General features: G+C 37.9%; 1 protein-coding gene across 2 annotated transcripts in view; it reads right to left on the bottom strand.

Annotated features, from left to right (window-relative positions):
- TUBGCP3 (tubulin gamma complex component 3) overlaps positions 1–23,573 on the bottom strand; it is a 104,917-nt gene that overhangs the window by 64,456 nt on the left and 16,888 nt on the right. The window contains exons 2-11 of one of the 2 annotated variants that reach the window (XM_080659169.1): positions 23,386–23,493; positions 18,359–18,426; positions 14,385–14,462; positions 13,255–13,469; positions 10,341–10,513; positions 7,964–8,082; positions 6,764–6,889; positions 3,721–3,789; positions 3,240–3,372; positions 1,416–1,582 (exon numbers count right to left, since the gene is read on the bottom strand). In XM_080659169.1, the coding sequence (XP_080515295.1) occupies positions 1,416–1,582; positions 3,240–3,372; positions 3,721–3,789; positions 6,764–6,889; positions 7,964–8,082; positions 10,341–10,513; positions 13,255–13,469; positions 14,385–14,462; positions 18,359–18,426; positions 23,386–23,493 (1,256 nt within the window). The remainder of the gene's footprint in view (positions 1–1,415; positions 1,583–3,239; positions 3,373–3,720; positions 3,790–6,763; positions 6,890–7,963; positions 8,083–10,340; positions 10,514–13,254; positions 13,470–14,384; positions 14,463–18,358; positions 18,427–23,385; positions 23,494–23,573) is intronic. The other variant, XM_080659170.1, reaches the window with a different exon arrangement.

The raw sequence follows: 23,573 nt of genomic DNA, 5'->3' as shown, positions 1-23,573 counted from the left end.
CATTAAAGTTAGGTAATACGAAATGCTGATGAGGATGGAGAAACAAGAACCATAGCAGAAAATGGATGACTGTTGGGAAAATTGGTAGAGCCACTCCAGAGCTCAAATGGCAGAATCAAAATTTAAAGTATGCATTCCCCACACCCAGCAATCCCACCTCCTAATACTTACCTTAGAGAAACTCACAAATATGCACAGGGAGGCACATGTAAGGAGGTTGATTTTAATAATATTCATAAGGTTTAAAACTACAAAGAACACGATCTCCATCAAAAGGAGAGCTGCTAAATAAAATATAAGTCCATACAGTGAAATAACATGCAGTAATAAAGTACAACTATAATACTGCCATGGAAGGAGCCACAAGACATACTGAGTGACTTGCACAATACATATGCACAAAGAGAACACCCTTTATGTGTTCCAAAAGCACCCACAAAACAATACCACATACGGTTGGTTCTGCTGTTGTGCGTGTTTTTAAAACTTATTATGGCATAATTGATTATTAGGAAACTTTGAGTGTTAACACAAATCTCATGATTGCTTTAAGTGCAATTTCATCCATGAGAAACTAGGTGAAAATAGTAACCCAGCCACACAGGAATCCACAAATTGCACACAGAGACACATCTCAAACCACCAGCTACCTTAATCCATCATCAGCAACCACAACTTTCTGTTCCACTTCAGACAAGCCTCCTTTGGCCCATGTCCACAAGTCAACATTAGGGCTTTTTCAAGGTAAACGCCACATTTATTCTAGAATTTACATATTATTTAACAATTTAATATGTGTTTAAAACTGTGCTACAACTTCAATGAAGTTCTTATACACTTTTTTATTTAACATCACTGATAAGATTTTTTAAGGTGATGCCCCCTTTATTCTATCTTTGTCAAAAGTTCTATGGTTTTTACTCTATGATTTTAGCACGGTGATTGTTTTAGGAACACACATTGCATTATAGCAGAACGAACTGTACTATGGGTACATATACCAGTAACTTGTTTCAGTAAAATTGTTAGCATCATAGTTAGTTTAGTTTCATGTAATCATGCAAAGCAACAGAACATATTATACTGTTTTGCAAGGAAAACTAGACTAAGACTTAGGAGACCTAGTCCTAACTTTGCCGTAAACTTGATATTGCTAGTAAATTTGGATAAGTGATTTGACCTTGCTGAGTTTCCCACTATTAAAAGTGGGATAACAATTTTCCATTAACCAAATACAGTTCTGCCAAAAAAATGAGATAATTAGCTTTCAAAGCACTATACAAAATATGCACGGCATTCAAATAAAGTGTGGTAGCATTACCGGTCAGGGAAAACAGTAATCACAAGGGGAAAAACAGTAATTGGGTGCTCATGCTTCGTGAATCCAAGTGTGACAATCGAGTAGCATTCCTTACTTCATGGTAGGTGTCCTCAAGCTCCCCGTCGTATATCCAACGGTAAAGGAAGCTCAGGACTGGATGAGACACTAAGCTGAGAATGTGCTGGACCAGGGACCTCATGTACGGATCTCCCGTTTTCGTGTAAGCATGGACAGCTGAGGCCAGCTCACCTCCTTTCCTTCCTGAGAGGGAATACATGAAAAACACCCAAATTTAGACTCACAGTAGAAACCAGTAACTTAACACTAACCAAAATGGTCAAGTAATGAAGATAAAGTATGTCTGTTTTCTTGATACCACTTTGGACATAGAAGCAGCAATAAACATGTCATGGATCAGGAGCCAAGAGAGCAAGAGTCTCCCCCGGGCTTTACATGGGTCAGAGCGAGTCACTCATTTCTCCATGATCCCTACAGAGTTTTTTGTTTGTTTGTGTGTTTTTTTTTAATTTTTTTTTTAATATATTTTATTGATATTTTACAGAGAGGAAAGGAGAGGGATAGAGAGCTAGAAACATCGACGAGAGAGAAACATCGATCAGCTGCCTCCTGCACACCTCCCACTGGGGATGTGCCCGCAACCAAGGTACATGCCCTTGACCGGAATAAAACCCGGGACCCTTCAGTCCGCAGGCCGACGCTCTATCCACTGAGCCAAACCGGTTTCGGCGCTACAGAGTTTTTTAGTAGTAAAAACTTGACTTGTTATATGATTCAGAACATGATTTTTCAATTTTTTTGGCTGAGAAACACATTAAGATTCACACTTTATGTTGCAATCTAGTATACAAATAATATATATATACATATATATGTTTACAAAACAGTACTTATACTTTAATATTTTCTATTTTCTTCCCTTTCTCTTGTGATATAATATGCTAATCTCAACTTCCTAAAAACACTACATTACATTGAGATTACAGTCTCCTGTATCCTGGGGACATAATGGTATAATGAATTAAGAATGGCAAAAATCAAGTCCAAAAATATAAGCATGTGAAGAATTTATGTTAAGAATTCAGGAATTTATTAGACTGCTAAAAGATTTTAAGAGAAGGACTAAGGTAATCTGATTTTAATAAGATTCTTCATGCATGCACAAAAATGGAGGTGGGTGAGACAGAGTCAGTGAGCAGGTTATTACAATAGCTCAGAGAGAGGATAGAGAGCAGGATTCAAACAGAATCCTGTCTGAGGACATTAACTTGGGAGAGCAGTAATTTGAGACCCTATTAAGGAGTTAAAGGTATCAGAATTATAGTGGCTAACTGGATATTGAAACAGATTGGGGGTGAGGGGACTGGGAGGAATATAAAGGTGAAGGAGGCAGGGCACAGATGGTATGATGAATTTGGATTTAGACATGCTGAAGTTCTGGCCTTTATGAATCATCCAATAGCAGAACAGCATTGAACACTGAGCCAAGAACTATGAGCAGATGAATGGCATCTCACATCTCATAGTCATAACAATCTTAAGAGGTATTAGTGCCCCAATGTTACAGATGAGGAAAAAAAAAAAAAGATATTTTTGGCCACAGTAGTACAAACAATAAGAAAAAAGGTTCAGAAGGCAACTAGAAATACAGACCGAGAGTCCAGGAGAGAACTAAGTCAGACATGCAAACATGGGAACTTGTAACATATAGCTAAACATGGACCATAATTTCAGGAGGAATGAAACTCTAGAAAAGCCTTCTGGTTAAGAGTCAAGTAAAAGAGGAATATAGATAAACAGCTATAATATCGATACAAAAGAACAGGCACAAAAATAAACCCAGATGACATTCCCTAAATCCTGCTTTGAAATGAAGCAGGTCGATGAGATGCAAAACAACCTTGGCAATGGTCCACCAGGGCCGCAAGAGTCTTCAGTCTTATCTTGGGATCGTATGTCCAAACCAGGAGGCGACGGAGTGTCAAGCTACTTTCAAGGCCCAAATTCACACCCTGATCATCCTCTAACTGTAGCTAAAAAACAATCAAGATATAATGTGTAAGTACAGGTCACTAAATATGTCAACCATTTCTTAATCCAGGTAAAGTAAATATGGAGAGAGGATTATTCTCATAAAAATGAGGCAAAAGTTGCCCTCTGAAAGAACAATTGTTCCTTCAAACTACAAGTGACAGGACCCTAAAATTAGCAATTAACTGCCTCTAGGAAACAGTGAAACTTTATAGATATCCAAACCTTATAAACAGTATTAACAAACAGATTTTTATCTCATAAAATATGTGAAAAAACTTTAAAGTTCTAACTGCCATTTTGTAATACTTCAAATCATGAAGAAATTCAAGTAAAAATAAGGTATTTACCTGGGAGTGTAAAACTGAGAGTAATCGGTAGTATTCTTTGAGTTCTTGGTGCAAGGCAGCACAAAAGCTCTGTACAGAAAGGGGTAAGTATAATTAAAGCACAACACAGTCTTTACACACAACACAGTCATACATCAACTCATTTGAACTGCACAAGCACAATGCTTTAAGACAAAGTTCAGGTGTTTGCGTGCCTTATATTCTCATTCTATCAACGGTCTTCTGGCAGGTTTAACCACCACATATATAGTATACTTAAATATTTAATAATGGTAAGGAAGTGTTGTCCCTTAACATGAACTTCTCAGAAGAGAAATGAAGAAATGAAAAAAACTAAGTATGTTTCATAAAGCTAAAAGTATATTCACTTTAGACAATGATTCTTTATTTTTAAATTATGACCCTTCTAAATTTATAGCATTAAAATGTAATTTTTTAATGCTCTTAATTAGAAAAATTTTTAATTGCCAACTTTATGCCAATTCTCACCCAGTGTTTTTTTATTTGCCCTGCTCATTTTTCTCATCCATATTATTAAAAATGTTTTTGTATCTTTCCAATCTTAAATGCTAAAAAGGTTTCAAGTCAGAAGCTGTAAGGAGAACCTTCACGTAGCCCTATGACAAGAACTTTCTGGAATTAACTCTGGGATGTAAACCCAGGGATACTCAATGGGAAGCTTTGGTTTCCGAGACAGCCTAGAGCAGAACTTGCAAAGGATAAAACCAGTTTTCTCTAAGTATCACTCTCCACACTTTTCTGCTTATTTTAAGGCAATACATAATCAGTCATCTATTAAGTTTATTTTTACCGTATTTTTTGTAGATTTTTATCTAATAAAAACATTTCCTTCCTTATAAACTATAAAAATTTTACATACAAATTTTGCAGACTCAAAGAAATACTTTAATAGTCAGCTAAGTAATATGCACAGATAAAACAACATGGCATCTTTTTAGGCATAACCTCACTTTTTCCAAAAACCCCATCCCAGTGCCTAAGACAGAAAGACATGTGCACCAACACATAAAAGTAAAAAACCAAACTGCTGATCAGTAGAAATAAATCATAATTCATCATGTAGAACATAAATATACAAAGGAGTATACAAGTCAGCCTATAAGTACTCTTCCACCAAAATAACAGAATTACAACCTGAGTATTTCAGAACCCTGTGTATTTAACATGAAAGGTTTTGATTTAACTTAAGCTGTTCTCATCTTGGTTTATTATAGAGCAAATATAAGATTTATACTTAGTAAGCAATATCTTCCTTTAAAAATAAAATTTGTTCTATTTAGTATTTCTAGAGCCAGGACACTTCTGAGAGTAAAAGGGGACTAAAAATAATTACTCTGGATCAACAGGCACAAATTAGTACTACCCATGCTAACTGCAACAAATGACCACTCCAACAAGAGCACTCAATGATTCTTCTAATAAGCTAAACCACTACTTCTTCAGTACCTAGATAGTATAGAGCAATGATTTTAAAAAGCAAAAAATGAGAGTGGAATGCAAAGAATTACAGAGTAGAAATTACATGTCATATTCTGATCCCATATCTGCCTCTACTAGTCAAGACAACATGGACAAATCAATTAAACTTTCTGAAATTCAACTTTTATATCTGCATAATGGGAACAATTACATTTGCCCTGCTAATTTTAAAGGGCTGTTATTAGAAGTAAATATGAGAGAAAAGGCTTTTAAATCCAGCAATATAAAATACTATATGACACTACTGTAGTGATTAGCAATTTGCTTAATAGAACATCTATGTAATAGTTTATTTAACTTCCCTGTATTTATTCTGGGTTTGTTTTACTTCATATCTAATAAATTGACTAGGATATATCAGTGGAATTTGTATTCATGAGAGAATGATACAAAGACATGATAAAATGGTCCCTTTTGAAAAGGGTGCAACAACTCAGAGAAATCAAAGCATGCAGCTGGGAGGGATGGCCAATGAGCTCAACTGGCTTGCAAATTCCATTTATCATTAAAACCTTCAGGTGGAGTCCTGAAGACCTTGCTACTTCCTATCTGCATTACAATGAGAGGGAAGGGTCCCTGACCCATCTCACCAATTCTCTACACTGGTGAATGGTATTAACAGCAGTGCTAGGCTCAGGAAAATGGCTTTCTAGGCACTGTCTCCTAATGCTAACCACCTTGAAGATTATCATCATTTTACATATTATCATCACCTCCCTTGTACATACACAAAAATTAAGGCCAAGAGGAGGTAACTTGTGCCAGATGACATAACTATTAAAAGGTGAAGCCATCGTGACCCCTGGGCAGTCTCACTTCAAAGCCACACTCCTAATCACCAGCCACATTGCTGTGTTGTGCTGTGCTGTATTGCAGTTTACTTCAGCTCTCTCTCTCCCCATCAGTAATTTTTTGAAGACTTCATTAGAAATAATTACTGCTCAAGAATCAATTTGAGGGCAAAATCCTATGCTGCTTAACCATTAAAGGAGTTGGCTGCCTCCTGTCAGGATGCAGAGGACCAGTTAGACACTGCCCCAGCTGTGACCATTCAGGTCAGCAGCAGCAGCTGGTTTCCCGTCTCTAGCTTCTGGAGCATTCCCAAATCCAGTCTCACTGTGCTGCCCAGGGCACACACAGCAGCTGAGAGTGCCTCAGTTCACAGGCCTGTGTCCCAGCAGGGCCCTCCTCAGAGGGCTGTGTCCGCTGGGAGCCCCTCTTCCGACATCAATATATATTCTGATAACCCCAACACCTTCTCTCTGTTCCCCAGTTTTACCTCTGACTTAACTAGTGTTTATATTATTATGCTTTTGTAGTCCTCCAATAGCTATGTAAACAATGTGCTATATTTGATTATCTTTGTCAATACTTACTGTGGTTTCTATTTTCTTGAATGGATCATGACTGATACAGTAGACATTACCAAAGCTTCTTTACTTAAAAAGAACCCTCTTAAGAATTATTTTCATAAGATTTTAAGTGGATTAAGCATTTCCCAAAGTGAATGGCATCCCAAATGTTCTAGTAATAATGAACATACCTGACCTACAAGTCCAAATGAACGGTCTAGACTCCTCTGGTCTGTGTACTTTCTGATTTTATTGTGTAACCATCCCAGCTCAGCAAGTCTGGCTGTCGTATCCCTCAAAGATTTATTCAGGTTTGCCTAAAAAGTAAATATCAAGAGTTAAAAATTAACACTAAAATTTTAATTATTATTTTTCTCAACCATTTGTACTTTTAATATAATCCCTGGGCTTCGACATATTTAATTTAAAAATAACTAATATACCATCGTTAAAGTGAAAACAATGAGATTCTGTAAAACAAAAGCATCAAGTAACAGGCAGAGAAGTAAAACACCTCTGAGTAAATGTTAAGCTCGAGTACCATCACCCCCAAGGAGTGACTGGTCAGGGTCCCCCCAGCATGGCAGGGACAGTCTGTGATGTCAGTCACCTTGTGAAATAGCTGAGAGTCAAGAAGAACACACCATCAACAAGAAGGAGCTGTGGAAAAGGCAGATTCTAGAATGTGAAAGGAAAAGCAAACCGAGACACCTTATCTGGAAGCCAGTATCCAGCAGCAAAGATGGCCAAGCCATATCCTGCCCTCAGGTATCTCTGACATCACCATCACAGGATACAGAAATCAGCTAAGTTGGGGGACTGCATCAGTGAAAACAAGGAAAGGAAGAAATGCAAGGGAAAAGATGCAAAAGGATAGGAAAGACTGACAAAGGGCCTTGTAAGGAGACTACACACGTCACAAACTGCACAGGGAAATATAAACAAGAATTTAATAGTGCAACTTGATTGGTACATACAATTTTGGTTTTTGTGGGGGTTTTTTGTTTGTTTGTTTGTTTTGTTGTTAATTCTGACCCAAGGATATTTTTCCTTTGATTTTTAGGGAGAATGGAAGAGAGAGGGAAAGACAGAGAGAAAGATCAATGTGAGAGAAACATATCCATTGGTTGCCTCCTGCACGTGCCCCAACAAGGACCTGGCGGGGAGGAACCTGCAACCAAGGTACGTGCCCTTGACCGGAATCAAACCCAGGAACCTTTGCTCTACAGGCCGATGCTCTATCCACTGAGCCAAATCGGCTAGGGCAGTACACACAATTCTGTAGGTCTAGCGCTCATTACCCCAATAACACCTCATAAATAGTTCCTATCTGATCTTAATAATATTTATCTTTTTTTTTAATATTTTAGAAGGAGTTTTAGTTATTGTACCTTTCCCTCTGCTTTGTAACAATTCTCAGTGTTGCTCATCTTGATGATTTTGCCATCTATGCCCTGGAATACGTACAAAATGTCTCTGACAAGGGCTGCCTCAGTAACTTCCGAAGTACCTGTAAAATGGTTTTTATAAGAACACATTTACTGAAGAACACATTTTTAAGATGAAATGAATTTTATGACACAATTAGTTCCAGATTATATATTTGCATTCAGGACAAAAATTTAAAACTAAGTAAACAAGCTTAAAATGGAAAAGAGAGCACGAAGTTATTACAAACGAGAATTTTCTGAAAAATAATATGGAGATCACAGAAGTCCTCATACAGAAGTCTTTTAAAAGGACAATGCAATATGTGGAAACTTAATATATAATCAAAGAGTAGCACTAATCAATCACAAAGGCATGAATAATTATTTCATAGATGGTGTTTGGAAAAACTGGCTTACTATACAGCAAGTGTACAAATGTTGGTCCATTCCCAATACAGCAGATAAGTTATTTATAATTTCCAGAAACCTTGGAACAAAAGCTAAGTCAGAATTTAGGTGCTACTCAAAAGCAATGCCCTGATATCCACTATATCAGTGACAGGAGAAACTTAATCAGAGTACACAGTCAGAGATCAGCACTCTCAGAACCCAGAAAGCACAGTCAGAACAGGTTTGTATTTCAGTAGTGGGGAAAATATTCTATAAACATCAATTACATCAATTTGCTAGTATTATTGCTCAACCCTTACCTATCATTATTGACCATATTTATCTACTTTTTCCATCAATTACTGAGAGAGAAGTTGAATTTTCCAACTGTAATTATGGATTTGTCTTTTTTCCTTGCAGTTCTTTCCGTTGTTCTTTGTGCATCTGAAGCTCTGTCAGTAGGTGAATATATATATTTAGGAGCATTATTTCTTCCCAAACAACTGATTCTTTTATTGTTATGAAATGTCCTTCTGTCCTTTCTAACACTCCTGCCACTATCGACTTTAATAATACTAGTATAGCCACCCATCTTTCTCATGGTTAGTGTTTATAAGAGGTATTCTTTTCATCCCTTTACTTTTAACCTATTTGTGTCCCTATATTTAAAATGTCTCTTTTTTCTTTAAATATTTTGAACAAAGTATCTATCCCCATGAATTTAATGTAATTACCAATATGCTTGCATTTAAATGTACCTTAATTCAAGTATGTTTTTTATTTATCCCAATGTTTTCTTCCTTTGTACTTCTCCTGCTCTTTTGGATTAATCAAGTACATTTTTAAGTCCTTTTATCTCTTAGCTTTGTATAGAACACAGATTTGAAGGTACTGGTTAGGGATCAGGAGTCATAGCAAACAAAAAGAAAGAAGCAGAGGGCACTCTGACTCCGTTTAGGCACTAGCTTCTGCACCCAAGAGCACACACCTGTCACATGTCACAGGACAGCTAGAGGCTGGTAAGTGCAGCTACATGGGGACAGGCCAAGCTGTGTATGAATGTCCCCAAAGTCTAAAAGACACAGCTCCCATCCTACACAAGGACAGAAAATAGCTAGAGGAATTTCAGAATCAGTAGATTATGAACCAACAATAAAACCCATTCTTCTATTTTTTAGGATAATAATGTTCCAAATATCGCTATTTGTAGTGTTCTCATGTAAGAAATTCAAACTTTCTTTGGAATCTAACAGAACTTTAAAAATCAATGAGGCATTCAATTAACCCACCAAATAAATCTTAAACTAGTTTCTTCAACATTCTGGGCCAGCCTTGGGCAAACTACGGCCCGCGGGCCGGATCCGGCTGTTCTATCCGGTTCTCTTGCTCTCCCCTCCGCTCCTTTACTTTGAATTTATATTAGTTCACACAAACACTCCATCCATGCTTTTGTTCCGGTCCTCCGGTCCAGTTTAAGAACCCATTGTGGCCCTCGAGTCAAAAAGTTTGCCCACCCCTGTCTAGGCACTATGCTAGTTACTGGCACAGTGAACAAGACAGAAATGCCCCTCCTTCGTGGAACCTGGACTTGTGGTGGAAGATGGTCACTTTTACTAGGGGGCCTAATCCAGCCTGGATACACTTTCTCAGGATGAAAATCAGAATAAAAAGAGAAGGGGACTGTGAAAAGAAAGGGAAGAGAGGTCCAGACGGAGAAAAAACACTAAGACAATGACCCAAAAAGTGGATGGCGCTGGTGAATACAAGATAGGGTAACATGGGGTGACAAAACCAAACTTCCCAAGGCATCACAGACAATATTTATGATTCTGAATTTCATCATGAGAACAAGAAACCACTCAAAAGTTATGATAGGAATTTTAAAACAAGTGAAGCATAAATTCTAAATGTTCAAAAAAAAGCTCCATTAAAATATATCCTTACTCACCACCTGCATCCCAATCTCTCCTTGGCCTTGTCACATTGCGAGAAACAGTGTTGGGTATACCTTTTGAGGTAGTGGTTTGTAAAGAAGGCTGGTTTCCAGTTAAAGCCCATGCTAGGCGCGACCCCAACTGCTGTCGGAGACAGTCTCCTACTCCTGGAGCTTGATGAGACTGTCTAAAAAAAAGAAAAGAGCATTTTATATCTTCAAATACCAGGCTAGTCAATGAAGAGACAAAAACACTTCCAGAAATTGTTCTTATATAACTACAGTGAATTATATAATCTTATAAATCTGAGACAGGTGAATGACTTAACCATATCCAAATATAACAACAATGATCAGTCCAAAGTCTCCTTGGGATCCTTAGCTGCCATTCAAGCTCTTACTGCCACCTCCACACATATTTCCCACCATAAAAAACAAAATCTATTTGACTTTTCTTTACAAACATATAATATACACTATTCATCTAAAACCACTTTGAAATGCATTACTAATTTTAACTTCAGTATTTTTTTAAAATATATTTTTATTGATTTCAGAGAGGAAAGGAGAGAGAGAGAGATAGAAACATCAATGAGAGAATCATTTATTGGCTACCTCCTGCACACCCCACACTGGAGATCCAGCCCGCAACTTGGGATATACCCTGACCAGGAATCGAAACATGACCTCCTGGTTCATAGGTCAATGTTCAATTACTGAGCCACACCGGCTGGGCTTAATTTCAATATTAATACCATTTCATTCACTCAACATTTATTGAGCATAGGAGTGAAAAAATGTAGACTATGTCTCACTTCCCTGACCTCACTTGTCTCCCAGCCCTCATGGTGCTCGATAGAAAAAGAAAAACCTAATTTATAATTAATTTTTTAAATGTACAAACAAAATCTAAGGAAAAAGCACATCCAAGGTCTAAAAGTTAACTTTTAATAATTGGGAGACTATGTCAAAGATGCTCTTTGAAGATCTAAGAATATGACAGCTGATTTCCAATGACATATGTTTTGAAAACTAACAAAATTATCACTTCCTGAGAGTAAAAATGCAAAAACAAAAATTTCAAAAATGCCACTGCTTCTTCCAAGTGGCAGAGCTCTGATTTATTACTGGTAAAATACTGGTGGGTCCATCTATAATCCACTGATGAAGTAAGAGAGGAAAGCAAAAACCGGAAACAGCTCTTACATTTTTCTATTTACAATGGGGAAAATAACTACCAAAACTATGTCTTTGAATACAGTTATAAATTTAAGAGAAAAATTCTGAAAAACCACTTCAGTTCAAAGTTCTCTACAAAGTTGTTTTTCATATCATGACAATAATTATTTCAAATTTTAAGATGAAAATGAGGAAGTGTCTACTCCTTTAGTCAGAATAAAAATTTGAGATTAAACTTATAGAATGTACTAGAGGCCCAGTGCACGAAATTCGTGCATGGGGGGGGGGTGTCCCTCAACCCAGCCTGCACCCTCTCCAATCTGGGACCCCTCGAGGGATGTCCGACTGCCCATTTAGGTCTGATCCCGGTAGGATCAGGCCTAAACGGGCAGTCGGACATTCCTCTCACTATCCAGGACTGCTGGCTCCCAACTGCTCGCCTGCCTGCCTTCCTGATTGCCCCTAACCGCTTCTGCCTGCCAGCCTGTTTGCCCCTAACTGCCCTCTCCTGAAGGCCTGGTCACCCCTAACTGCCCTCCCCTGCAGGCCTGGTCACCCCTAACTGCCCTCCCCTGCAGGCCTGGTCCTCCCCAACTGCTCTCTCCTGCAGGCTTGATCACCCCCAACTGCCCTCCCTTGCAGGCATGGTCCCTCCCAACTGCCCTCCCCTGCTGGCCTGATCGCCCACAACTGCCCTCCCTTGCGGGCCTGGTCCCACCCAACTGCCCTCCCCTGCTGGCCATCTTGTGGAGGCCATCTTGTGTCCACATGGGGGCAGCCATCTTGTATGTTTGAGTGATGGTCAATTTGCATATTACTTTTATTAGATAGGATAATGCTGTCTTTCTAGAACTCTAGACTCCATTTATAATCCATCTGTATGGTACATTCTATTTTCTAATAACTTGAACATAACTTTATTAAGTCAACAATAATTTATAATTATATTATGCTCATGTGGAAAACATCATTTGATGGTGAATCCTTGGTCACTATTCTTCTGGGATTTTATAATAGGCTACTTTAATATGATTTTTAGGAATGAACCATGCATTGAAATGTGTATGTAAAAAAAATAAACAACCAAAGCTCTAAGTCCATTAATGCACTGGTATCTACTGTATTCTCAACCATAAATTCTATATTTCTGCAAAATGTAATTAGATGTGACAGCAGGTTAAGCTGCAAAGTATTGTGTGTTCCGTAGTTTCTCATCTTAATTCACTTGTACTTTAAGATGCCATAATTAAAAAAAAAAAAAAGATGCCATAATTCTTAGTTTGACGATCTCACATCTGAGGAGATAGCTTTATTTTAATTTACATTTATTCAAAATAATTCAATGAAGAGAATCGCATACATCAATTAAGGGGACAACATTCACTGAGAAATAAATATGAGAATGTAGCAAGAGAAATGTCAATCAGTTACCTCAAAGTGGAAGGCTCTGCACATCATGCTTGTGAACTAGGTCCTTTACTAATATGCATTTGCACTAATAGCTTGAGTTAGCCAAAAATCTATAGTCAACTAAGATTAGAGGTGGAAAGAATTCCCATCTGAAACTGAGTATTTAGGAAGAGTAAAATCCAAAGACCAAACATATCAGACACAGTGCCTACAACATTCCTGACACATACTAGTACAAGCTTCTAAAGGTAGTTTCAGTGACCACAAAATGCCTCATTAAAAGCCTGAGGACTTTCCTATTTCTACTGTTTCAGGAATCAATCATGTAGAATTGATTTACCCTGGAACAGATTGTGGTGTAGGGGTCGGGCCATTTAGGGCATACATGCTTATACTGCTGATGCCGCTGCTTCCCATACTGCCAGAACTCTGAGCTGACTGGGTGCTGCGATCCTGGTAGTTCAATGGGAGAGTCTGAGGCCGGGCATAGTAGTAGGGAGTTGAGTGAGCATCTCTTGGTAATGCTTGGGCAAATAACGTAGCATAGCTAGAAACCTGAAAATAAATCAAAATGTATTAAGTATATGGAGATATAAAATTACAGAACACTTTTCCCGATTCAACAAAGAAAATGTGTGTTTAGATTTTAGACCTATTTCTGTAACTGAATTTTGCACTGATCAGACAATAAATTAGTTGTTATACGTTTGAAATATGCCAGAACTGATACAGTTTTAGAAGTTTTCTGAACAATAAGACTCCCATGTGATGTGAGAACTAAACACTTTATTCAAAATCCATGCAAACTAAAACTCTAATTACTCAAATTTTTTAAGTTTGGCAATCTTATATAATGAAAGAATGCACATTACTCAGAATAAGACTTTAGATATAAATATGACTCTTTCACCCACACTCTTCAACTTTTAAGCACTCAAATTTCTGTAGTAGAGCATTTTATTATAACAAACATACTGGCACATGGAGCAGCCAAATTACTCTTTCAAACACTGCACAGGTCAAAAATTGAACGTGTATGACAACAAAGTTTTCACTGGTATAACTAATTAATGTTCATAATGATATCTAAAAACATACAAAAAATTATAAAAGGTCACCTAACTCAAAAAATTACACAGCTATGCTAATATTAATAACTTCATACAGTGAAAAATTTGAAAACTGCTAGTTTATGCTCTATTTAACTGAACGTTATTATATTTGAATAACAATCTTGAAAAACATCTTAAGAAAACACAGAACAATGATTAAAATTATCCTTTAAAAAAAAGAGGGGGGAATCTCTTAGCCTTCCATGACATCCCAAAAAACAAGCCCGGCTTGTTTTACTCATACTATTTTCTTAAGTATTACAGCCCAATTTCTATAAAAATTTGGCATAACTGTCCCAACAAAAGATGGAAAGTGTCCTTTATAAAGGTATTGAGCTGGTAAAATACAGCTTCTCACCTTGTTTGGTTGCTTGCGTGGATCTTCACTAAGGCTTAGCAAGAGGTAGAGAATTGACCATTTATTTTTCAAAACTCCCTGTTTAGAAAGAAAACATTAAAAGGACAACGTTGTACTACTCCCCAGTTTTACCCTCATCTCTTCTAAATTATCCTTATTTCCAAAATAGAATTACATTTTAAAATTCACATAATAACATCAAATCTAAATTTGTTTATTTTCCAAGCACTGCAAATAGCACTATCCATCAGAAGGCTATAGATAATGTTCTCAAGAGGTAGTATCTTTGGAACCTTTAATCCCCTGAACACTAACTCCAAAGTCCCTAATAAGAACATGTTTTTTAAATTACCCTATTCCTAAATAACAATATTTCCCTTTGAAATAATTCTTATAATAACCAGCCTTCCAAATATAGTGATTATAAGAAAAATGCCATCATAAAATTCGTGCTGCTCCTACCCCTATCAATGTCCCATTTAGGCCACAAAATAGAGTATTATAAAAATTATTTTAGCCCTGGCTGGTGTGGCTCAGTTGGTTGAAGCATCATCCTGTACATGGAAAAGATGCAGGCTCAATTCCCAGTCAGGGCATATTCCTAGATTGCAGATCCGATCCCCATTTGGGATGCACAGGGGAGGCAACCGATGGATGTTTCTCTCTCACATAAATGTTTTCTCTTTTTCTGTCTCTCTACCCCTTCCTCTCTAAAAATCAATAAACATATCCTCGGGCGAGGATTTAAAAAATAGTAAGTAGAAAAAATTCTTTTAAAGAATTCAAAAGTGCAAGATATAAGTCTCAGCATCACACATAACCAAACTCAAGATCTTAGTTGTCAGGATAACTAATTCCTAGGTTTCTATGTAAGGTTATTCAACAGATTTCATTAATTTTCCATTACCTATCCCTCTGCCCTGATTCACAACCATTAACAGCAGCCCACCCTAAATACGTTTCATTCAAATTTCCAGAGCATTCTACTTTATTCATACAGCCTTATCTTTTGTATGCACAGGCTAGAATATATCAATATATTTATTTACAAAACAAATTATGGGATGGTTACTTACATTATACAAGTTCTTCATTATATAAAATGTTCTTTGAAAGTTTCTCTAAAGAATAAGCTCATCCTGGGTATTTAAATTATTCCCTAATTTTAAAAATTGATTTACACAGAACTTTGCAGAAACAACAAAGTATCCAGCTGGGACAGCACAGGAAGAAAGAGGTTCAGTTCTGACAGAGTCCTCAGTCCAGTGGTAAGTAGACAAATGGGCAAATTATTTCAGTATGATAAATTACATTTCAGACATAGGAGGATCATTCAAGTGCTCCAAGCTCAGGAAAGGAGTCCCAGAGAAAATGTGAGTCTCTTAGAAAGATGGGTGATGCAGCCCTAGCCAAAATAGCTCAGTGGATAGAGCAAATTGGCCTGCGGACTGAAGAGTCCCAGGTTCAATTCTGGTCAAGGGCACATGCCCGGTTTGCGGGTTTGATCCCAGTAGTAGGGGGCATGCAGAAAGGAGCCAATCAACGATTCTCTCTCATCATTGATGTTTCTCTCTCTCTCTCCCTCTCCCTTCCTCTCTGAAATCAACAAAAATATATTTAATAAAAAAAGAAAGAAAGATGGGTGATGCAAAGGTAGAAAAGGGGGATAGGCATGGCTTCTTCAAGGAACTGAAAGAAATAAATTTTGCTGAAGCCAGACATGAGAATAGAAACTGAAAATTAATGAAGGATCAGATCAAAGGGTGCCTTGTATGCTGTACCAAGAAATGTGGTTTTTTAAGGTGAAGACAATAGGCAGCCTTTGAAGGATTCCATGCAGGGGAATGGATCCACTTACTGACAATCACGTGGAGAATGGACTACAGGGGAGATAAAGCCAAGACACAGAGGCCCTCCTTAGTAAATGGCAGTTATCTGGAGGGGAAATGACCAGAGGCTGAGCTGGGATTCTCTGACTATCTGCTAAGGTAAGTGTGACAAGCCCCATAAGCTGAGCCTCTGGGGTTAAATGACTCCCTTGGGGCACAGGACCAAGAGGCCAAACCTTGTCTGTTTATCTCCAAAGAGCTGCTCTCTACCAATCCCGTTTTTTTTTAAGAGTTACAGGGCAGTTAAGTTATCAGCAGCTGTCATTTAAAGGAGGCCTGCTGGGACAAGTCCTTACAGACATCATATTCCATAATCATTACAACCACACTGAGACACAGCTTTATTCTCTTCACTCCAAAAATAAATGAAGCGGAGGTGTAAGTTAAATAACTTAACCACAAAGCTTTAGGCCAGGATTCAAACACAGGTCTGCCTGACTCCATAGGAACAGATAAGAGGCATACTAAGAGAAACAATCAATAAAACTTGGGAACAGATCGAATTTGGGGGAGAGGTAGAGTCAAAATAACATCCAGATTTCTAGTCTTTGGCAATCGATGAATGGTGTTATCATTCATCAGGGGTAGAACTTGGAAAGAGAAGCAGGTTTAATGTGGGTGGATGTGCATGGACTCCTAGAGGTATGAAGTCTTTAAAGTATGATCCTTTCAGTTCCCAGGATGCCGAGTTGCAAACCCCTGTGAGTGTTTCCTAAGGAGTGCCTACATAAAAATGTCCAGTAGGCATCAAGGACATGGCAGACATTCTACCTGTGCAGCAACCGTCCTGGGTTAGATCCTCAGCTGTTTCAGAAAAACAAAGATGTATACGGGGTGGAGAGTGGAGAAAGTACCAAAAAAAAAAAACTGCACATAAAAATTAGTAAGCAACATATTTAAAGGTGGTGTCAACTTTTTTTTTAACATAGAAGAATAGGTAATTCAACAGTCAGGATCAGTCTGCTGAAGAGCATTTGATAGAGGGATTGCACACTGAGATGCAACTGCACAGGGAAAGGGAAACGAGAGGTGGTGAAGGAGGTAAGAACTACTACCAGCAAAGTAAACATTATCAAAGATGAAAAAGCATAATTAAAACAGTGAATCTAGGTAAATCAAGTTGAATTAAGGAATCAAAGTGGTCAGCAAAAAAAATTAAACTTATTTTTACAAATAAACAAAAAGACCTGAAAAATAATGAGTTAATTACGAGCAGCCTTAGGTGCAATTCAGTGATTTTTATTGCTGTAATATTTGTTAAGCAAAGTATTAAGCTTCTCTGGATTTAACTTTCTTCTCCATAAAGAGTAGAGACAGCTAGATGAACTAGGATCACAAAAATCTCACCCTATTATTCAATTAATTTATTGGTGTATAGGCTGGCAGTCTTTTATAAAAATAGCAGGTTAGAAAAACCACTGTGTGCAAGTATCAACATCCAATCACAAAATGTTCAAAATCAATTTTTATTTTTTTTAAATATATTTTATTGATTTTTTACAGAGAGGAAGGGAGAGGAATAGAGAGATAGAAACATCGATGAGAGAGAAACATCAATCAGCCGCCTCCTGCACACCTCCTACTGGGTATGTGCCCTCAACCAAGGTACATGCCCTTGACCAGAATCGAACCTGGGACCTTTCAGTCCGCAGGCCGACACTCTATCCACTGAGCCAAACTGGTTAGGGCCAAAATCAATTTTTAAATTATTCACTGTACCAGTACAAATTAGGATCTGATAAACAATTAAGTGTATCAACAAGATAAGCTTTTGCTGCTATACCAATGTGCTTCCTCCCAGTAATAGATTTAAGGTTTCTGTAAAACATACTTATTGTGTATGTAAGTCTGATTACTTTCCCAATGTAGCTTTTTTTCATCTCTATAAGCAATGTATCACTAAATCCAGCTAAAACTTACTTCTAACATTAAAAAATCTTTTAAAAAGCAAACTCCATCCACAATTAAAAGCCATCACTCAATACAGAAAAGTTTAATGATATCACAGAAAAATGTTCAGAAGTTTGCAGATCACTCTCACAGCCTCACCATTACTGGAATGGCTTTCAGAATACTTGTGAATACCTGTGAATGAAGTTTTCGGTGGAGTTCTGAAAACAGTGCAGCATCTGCTTCTCTTCTTTGTCGAATAACTGTAAAGTTAGAAAAGAAAATAAGCATATTAATCACATACAGCAAAATTCATTTTTATGATACTATTTCACCTTTAGTAAAAGACAACTTGAGTCTGAAAAGAATCCTGAGCTTAAGAATCAAAAAAACTAGACAATGAGTGACATTTCAGCTCTGTGAATTTGGTCAATTCATGTAATCTCTCTGACATTTGGAAAATATGGACAATTTTAGGCTGGAATCAAATAATTTATGTAAAAATTAGCTCAAGTAAAGAAATGATGAGATCTTTTAATTTCTATCTACAAATATTAATAAACAGTACAATGTGGTTTTTCTTACCATCAGTTTAACTACCATAGTTAATAATTGCTATATGGAGGGAGGTATGTGAAGTGAAAATATCTTTGGAACCCTAAATTCAAAGGGTAGTAAAAAAATATATACTGTTCATAATAGTGACTTAAAACTATACAAAGCATTTTTGTTAACACATACGGCAAAATAGCCAGTTAGTGTTTCAAAATAAAAATCAAAACAGCTTACTAGCTAATTTTCACCTACTAATTCATTCTATTAGTAAGCGTTTCAGATGCTTGCCACTACACTTACAAATTTTCTGAAAAGCCCCGATTACAAATGAGAAATCCATGCTCTACTCCATTCCATGAAGAAGACTACACAAAGGATTTGGATCCCTGAGGGAGGAGACCCCACTCACCCACATCTATAATACTGCATGTACCATCTATGCACAAGTGCCTCTCTAAGAAACCCTGTTACACCCACGAGAAAAGGCACCATTTTTTTAAAAATATATTTTATTGATTTTTTTACAGAGAGGAAGGGAGAGGGACAGAGAGTTAGAAACATCGATGAGAGAGAAACATCGATCAGCTGCCTCCTGCACACTTCCCACAGGGGATGTGCCCGCAACCAAGGTACATGCCCTTGACCGGAATCGAACCTGGGACCCTTCAGTCCGCAGGCCGACGCTCTATCCACTGAGCCAAACTGGTTAGGGCAAGGCACCATTTTTTAAAGCTAGCTTAGAGCTTCTCCAAGTAACCTTTGTGCTTATTTATTTCAATTTAGTAGGACTGCTTTCTTAAAATTTCATCAGCTAAACTCACTGAGCTTTGAATGTTCAAATTCATTTTTAGAAAGATAATGACTGACTTTACATTCAACACTTTCTCATATTTATTAGCTAGGAAATGGTGCTGGTATCATGTACTGATTGTATGAACCACATACCAGAGGTTACATCATCTGCACTTTCAAGTCTTCCTATGCCAAAAGGTAAAACTACCTTTAAAATGTATTCTTACAAAATGCATTTAACAAAACTAATGCAATTAAAATTTAATATACTTTACTATCTTTAAAGCTTACATAAAAAATGCTCCAAATAAACACTACCATGAAATTATGTAAGTAATGTTCTTTCTATAGAATGAGACTGACACTAATGCCTGATATAAAATTAGTCACAGGACAACAAAATCAATACAAATAAAAATGAACACAGAATATTTACCAAAAAAAGAAAAGTTTCATCTAATAGATTGCTAAACATAGCAAAACACACCTTGAGTTGGAATGTACTCCACTCACCAATGTGAAAAATTAAGAAACTAATAGGTATTAAATTTTATCACACATGATGAGTTTTGCAATTTGTTTCAATATAAAACATACTAGAGGCCCGGTGCACAAAATTCGTGCACTGGGGGGGGGAGGGGAGGGTGCCCCTCAGCTTGGCCTGCGCCCTCTCACACTCCAGGACCCCTCAGGGGATGCTCGCTCCTTACTGCCCACCTGCTTGCTGCTCCCTACCGCTTGGCTCACTCACCAGTTGTAAGCCTGGCTTCAGGCTGAACAGTGCTACCCCTATGGGAGCGCACTGAGCACCAGGGGGAAGCTCTTGCGTTGAGCGTCTGCCCTCTGGTGGTCAGTACCCATCATAGCAACCAGTCATTCTGGTCACTTAGGCTTTTATTATATAGACTAGAGGCCAGGTGCACAAAATTTGTGCACGGGGGGGAGGGGGGGCAGTGTCCCTCAGCCCAGCCTGCACCCTCTCCAATCCAGGACATCCCTCTCGCAATCTGGGACCGCTGGTTCCTAACTGCTTGCCTGCCTGCATGCCTACCTGATCGCCCCTAACCACTCTACCTGCCTGCCTGACCACCCCTAACCACTCTACATGCCTGCCTGATCGCCCCTAACTGTCTCTGCTTGCCAGCCTGATTGCCCACTAACTGGTCCCCTTCCGGGCTGGTCCCCACCTAACTGACCCTCTGTTGGCCTGGTCCCGGCCCCAAACTACCCCCCTGCTGGCCCGGTCACCCCCTAACTGCCCCCTGCCAGACTGGTCGCCCCCTAACTGTCCAGAAGGAAGTCAGACATCTGGAAGATGTCCAGTTGACCCGGTATAATTAGCATATTACCCATTTATTAGTATAGATTAGCATTTCATACTTCAAGTGAGCCACATAAAATGGAAAATTTAACTTTTTTGTATTATTCCAGAGAACAGAACTACCGTAACTCAACTAATCTATCAAAAACTAACCAAATTTCAGCCTGACTGGTGTAGCCCAGTGGCTGAGTGTTGATCCATGCACCCAGAGTTCACCAGTTTGATTCCCAGTCAAGGCACTTGCCCGGGTTTCGGGCTCCATCCCCAGAGCAGGGGTTGTCGATGTTTCTCGATGGGCAGCCAATCGATGTTTCTCTCTCAACAATGTTTCTATCTCTCTCTCCCTTTCCCTTCCTCTCTCTCTAAAATCAATAAAAACATATTTTTTAAAAAACTAATCAAATTTCAAAAACGTTAAACTATAAAAACTATGTATAAGAATTATTGAAAAATGATAAATCAATGATGACCTTTACACTAGAGGGCTAAAATGATAAATCAATGAAGACCTTTACACTAGAGGGCTATCAATAACACTCTATGAACTATAGCTGGGCTACATCAGTGCTGGGGACTCTGGGAGGATAATGGCAGGGGTACCTAACAGAAGCTGTGGACAGAGAGGCAAACTGTGGGGATATACAGCAAGTCTTACTTCAAAAACACAGAAGATACACAGGAAAAAGACTGTACATGGTTAGTGTTTTCTTCTTAAAAAAGGAAATTCCAACACTTCCTTGCCATATTCACTGCAACAATGTAGCTGCCAGTTCTCTAACTCTGAATTTCAAACTTTTTTTTTAGCTACTACACATATGTGTAGCATGCTCACCAGGAGGCCTGGAATGTAAATTTGTAAAGGGATTGGTCTGTTAATATAGTATCCAATAAATAGATGGAGTTCTCACTAATAATCTAAAATACAAAATAACCTGCCCTAACTGGTTTGGCTCAGTGGATAGAGCGTTGGCCTGCAGACTGAAGGGTCCCAGGTTCGATTCCGTTCAAGGGCATGTACCTTGGTTGCGGGCACATCCCCAGTAGGGGGTGTGCAGGAAGCAGCTGATCGATGTCTCTCTCTCATCGATGTTTCTAACTCTCTATCCCTCTCCCTTCCTCTCTGTAAAAAAAAAATCAATAAAATATATTTTAAAAAAATAAATAATATAAAATATAAAATAACCTAAAATGTAAAAATAATCTAGAATGTAATAATCATCAGGGTTTAAGAAAAGAATACAGTGTTCTTATATATCAGCTTTATAATAAGAAAGGAAAATAAGTTCTTATAAGTTAATAGCAGGATAAACACTGCATTTTTACCCCTCTATCTTAAATAAGACATACACACTAAGTGACTCACATTAGCAGAATCATCATTTCAGACTTACATTGCTCATCAACCTCTAAACATGCAAATGTAGCCACGGCCAGATCCAGTTACTCACATGCCCCAGCCTCAACTCTACCACCTGCTACCTCACCATCCAGCTTAGTTACACAGTTCTGAAAAAGGACATCCACACAGATCACTGGCCAAATACAGTTAATAATGCAACAGCTAAGGTGGGAAACTGTGCCAAGAACAGATCTCCTAGAAGATGTCATTACCAGTTTGCCAGCACACTTAGAAATAAGGCCAAAGCCCATTTCATTTGGGCAGTTTAACAGCAAGGCCCCAATAGGAAAACCACTGACTTTCAAGGTAGCTGCTTTTCAAGCAACTGGAGCTGGACTCAGACTGCCCAGGAAACTGAGGAATGGGGAACTGGCTACCAGAGAAAAACAACGCTCCAGCCAGGACAAGAGCAATTCTCAATAATGGGTCCCAATGCTCAAAGCCTCCCTCCTTTAGATACTCCATGGTACAGAGAGAGAGCAGAGCCCCACCTTACAAAGAATGCATTAGTAACCAAGTGCTAATAAATGGAAAGCTTTTTTCTCTAAGATAACAACATTCAAGAAAGCTTTCAGTATCACCTCAGAATTAAAATGTTCACATAATAAATTCTAAAGTACTATAAGTTTGAATGTTGACAATTAATAGAAGCAATATTTGACTCACTAAGAGCTGTTTATTGCCAAGATACTGTTCTATGTTATCTGGTCAAAAGGTGCATTACATTAAATACTGCAAATCACAAGATAGCAGGAAGTTATATTAAATCCTTTTACCTCCTCACACTCTTAAACCAAATTATGTTGTTATAATAGTATTTAAACAATCCTCTTGCACTATGTTCTAACAAAAGACAGAATTGAATTGTCTTTATTTTTAACATACATATATACACATATATATATATACATACACAGAAACATATGGATAAATAGATAGATAATAGTGCCTTAGGAACTACATACAGGGAGGGGCAAAAGTAGGTTAACAGTTATGAGTTTATTTTTGTATTATTTTTTATTAATGTATTATTTTCCATACCAACAACTATAAACCCACTTTTGCCCCACCCTGTGTGTGTGTGTGTGTGTGTGTGTGTTAAGGTTTGACAAGTTTACAAATCCAACACATGAAACATTTAGGAAGAATACGTACGTTCTTTCTTTATTTTTTCAGCAACTAGAAATTCATCTCTTTCAACAGTTGGGGCAAAGTTGCTGCCAATAACTCGCACAGCATACTGGAACTGTTGAGCTACATCAGCTGAAAGGTAAATAAAAGAATGCAAATTATTGCCAATCACCTTTTTTTTTGTCTTGAAGGTTTTTTTTTAATTTTTAAAA

Source organism: Plecotus auritus, assembly GCF_963455305.1.
Source record: "Plecotus auritus genome assembly, chromosome: 3".
Taxonomy (NCBI): domain Eukaryota; kingdom Metazoa; phylum Chordata; class Mammalia; order Chiroptera; family Vespertilionidae; genus Plecotus; species Plecotus auritus.
The sequence above is the reverse complement of the archived record's forward strand: the minus strand, read 5'-3'. Positions and strand labels throughout refer to the sequence as shown.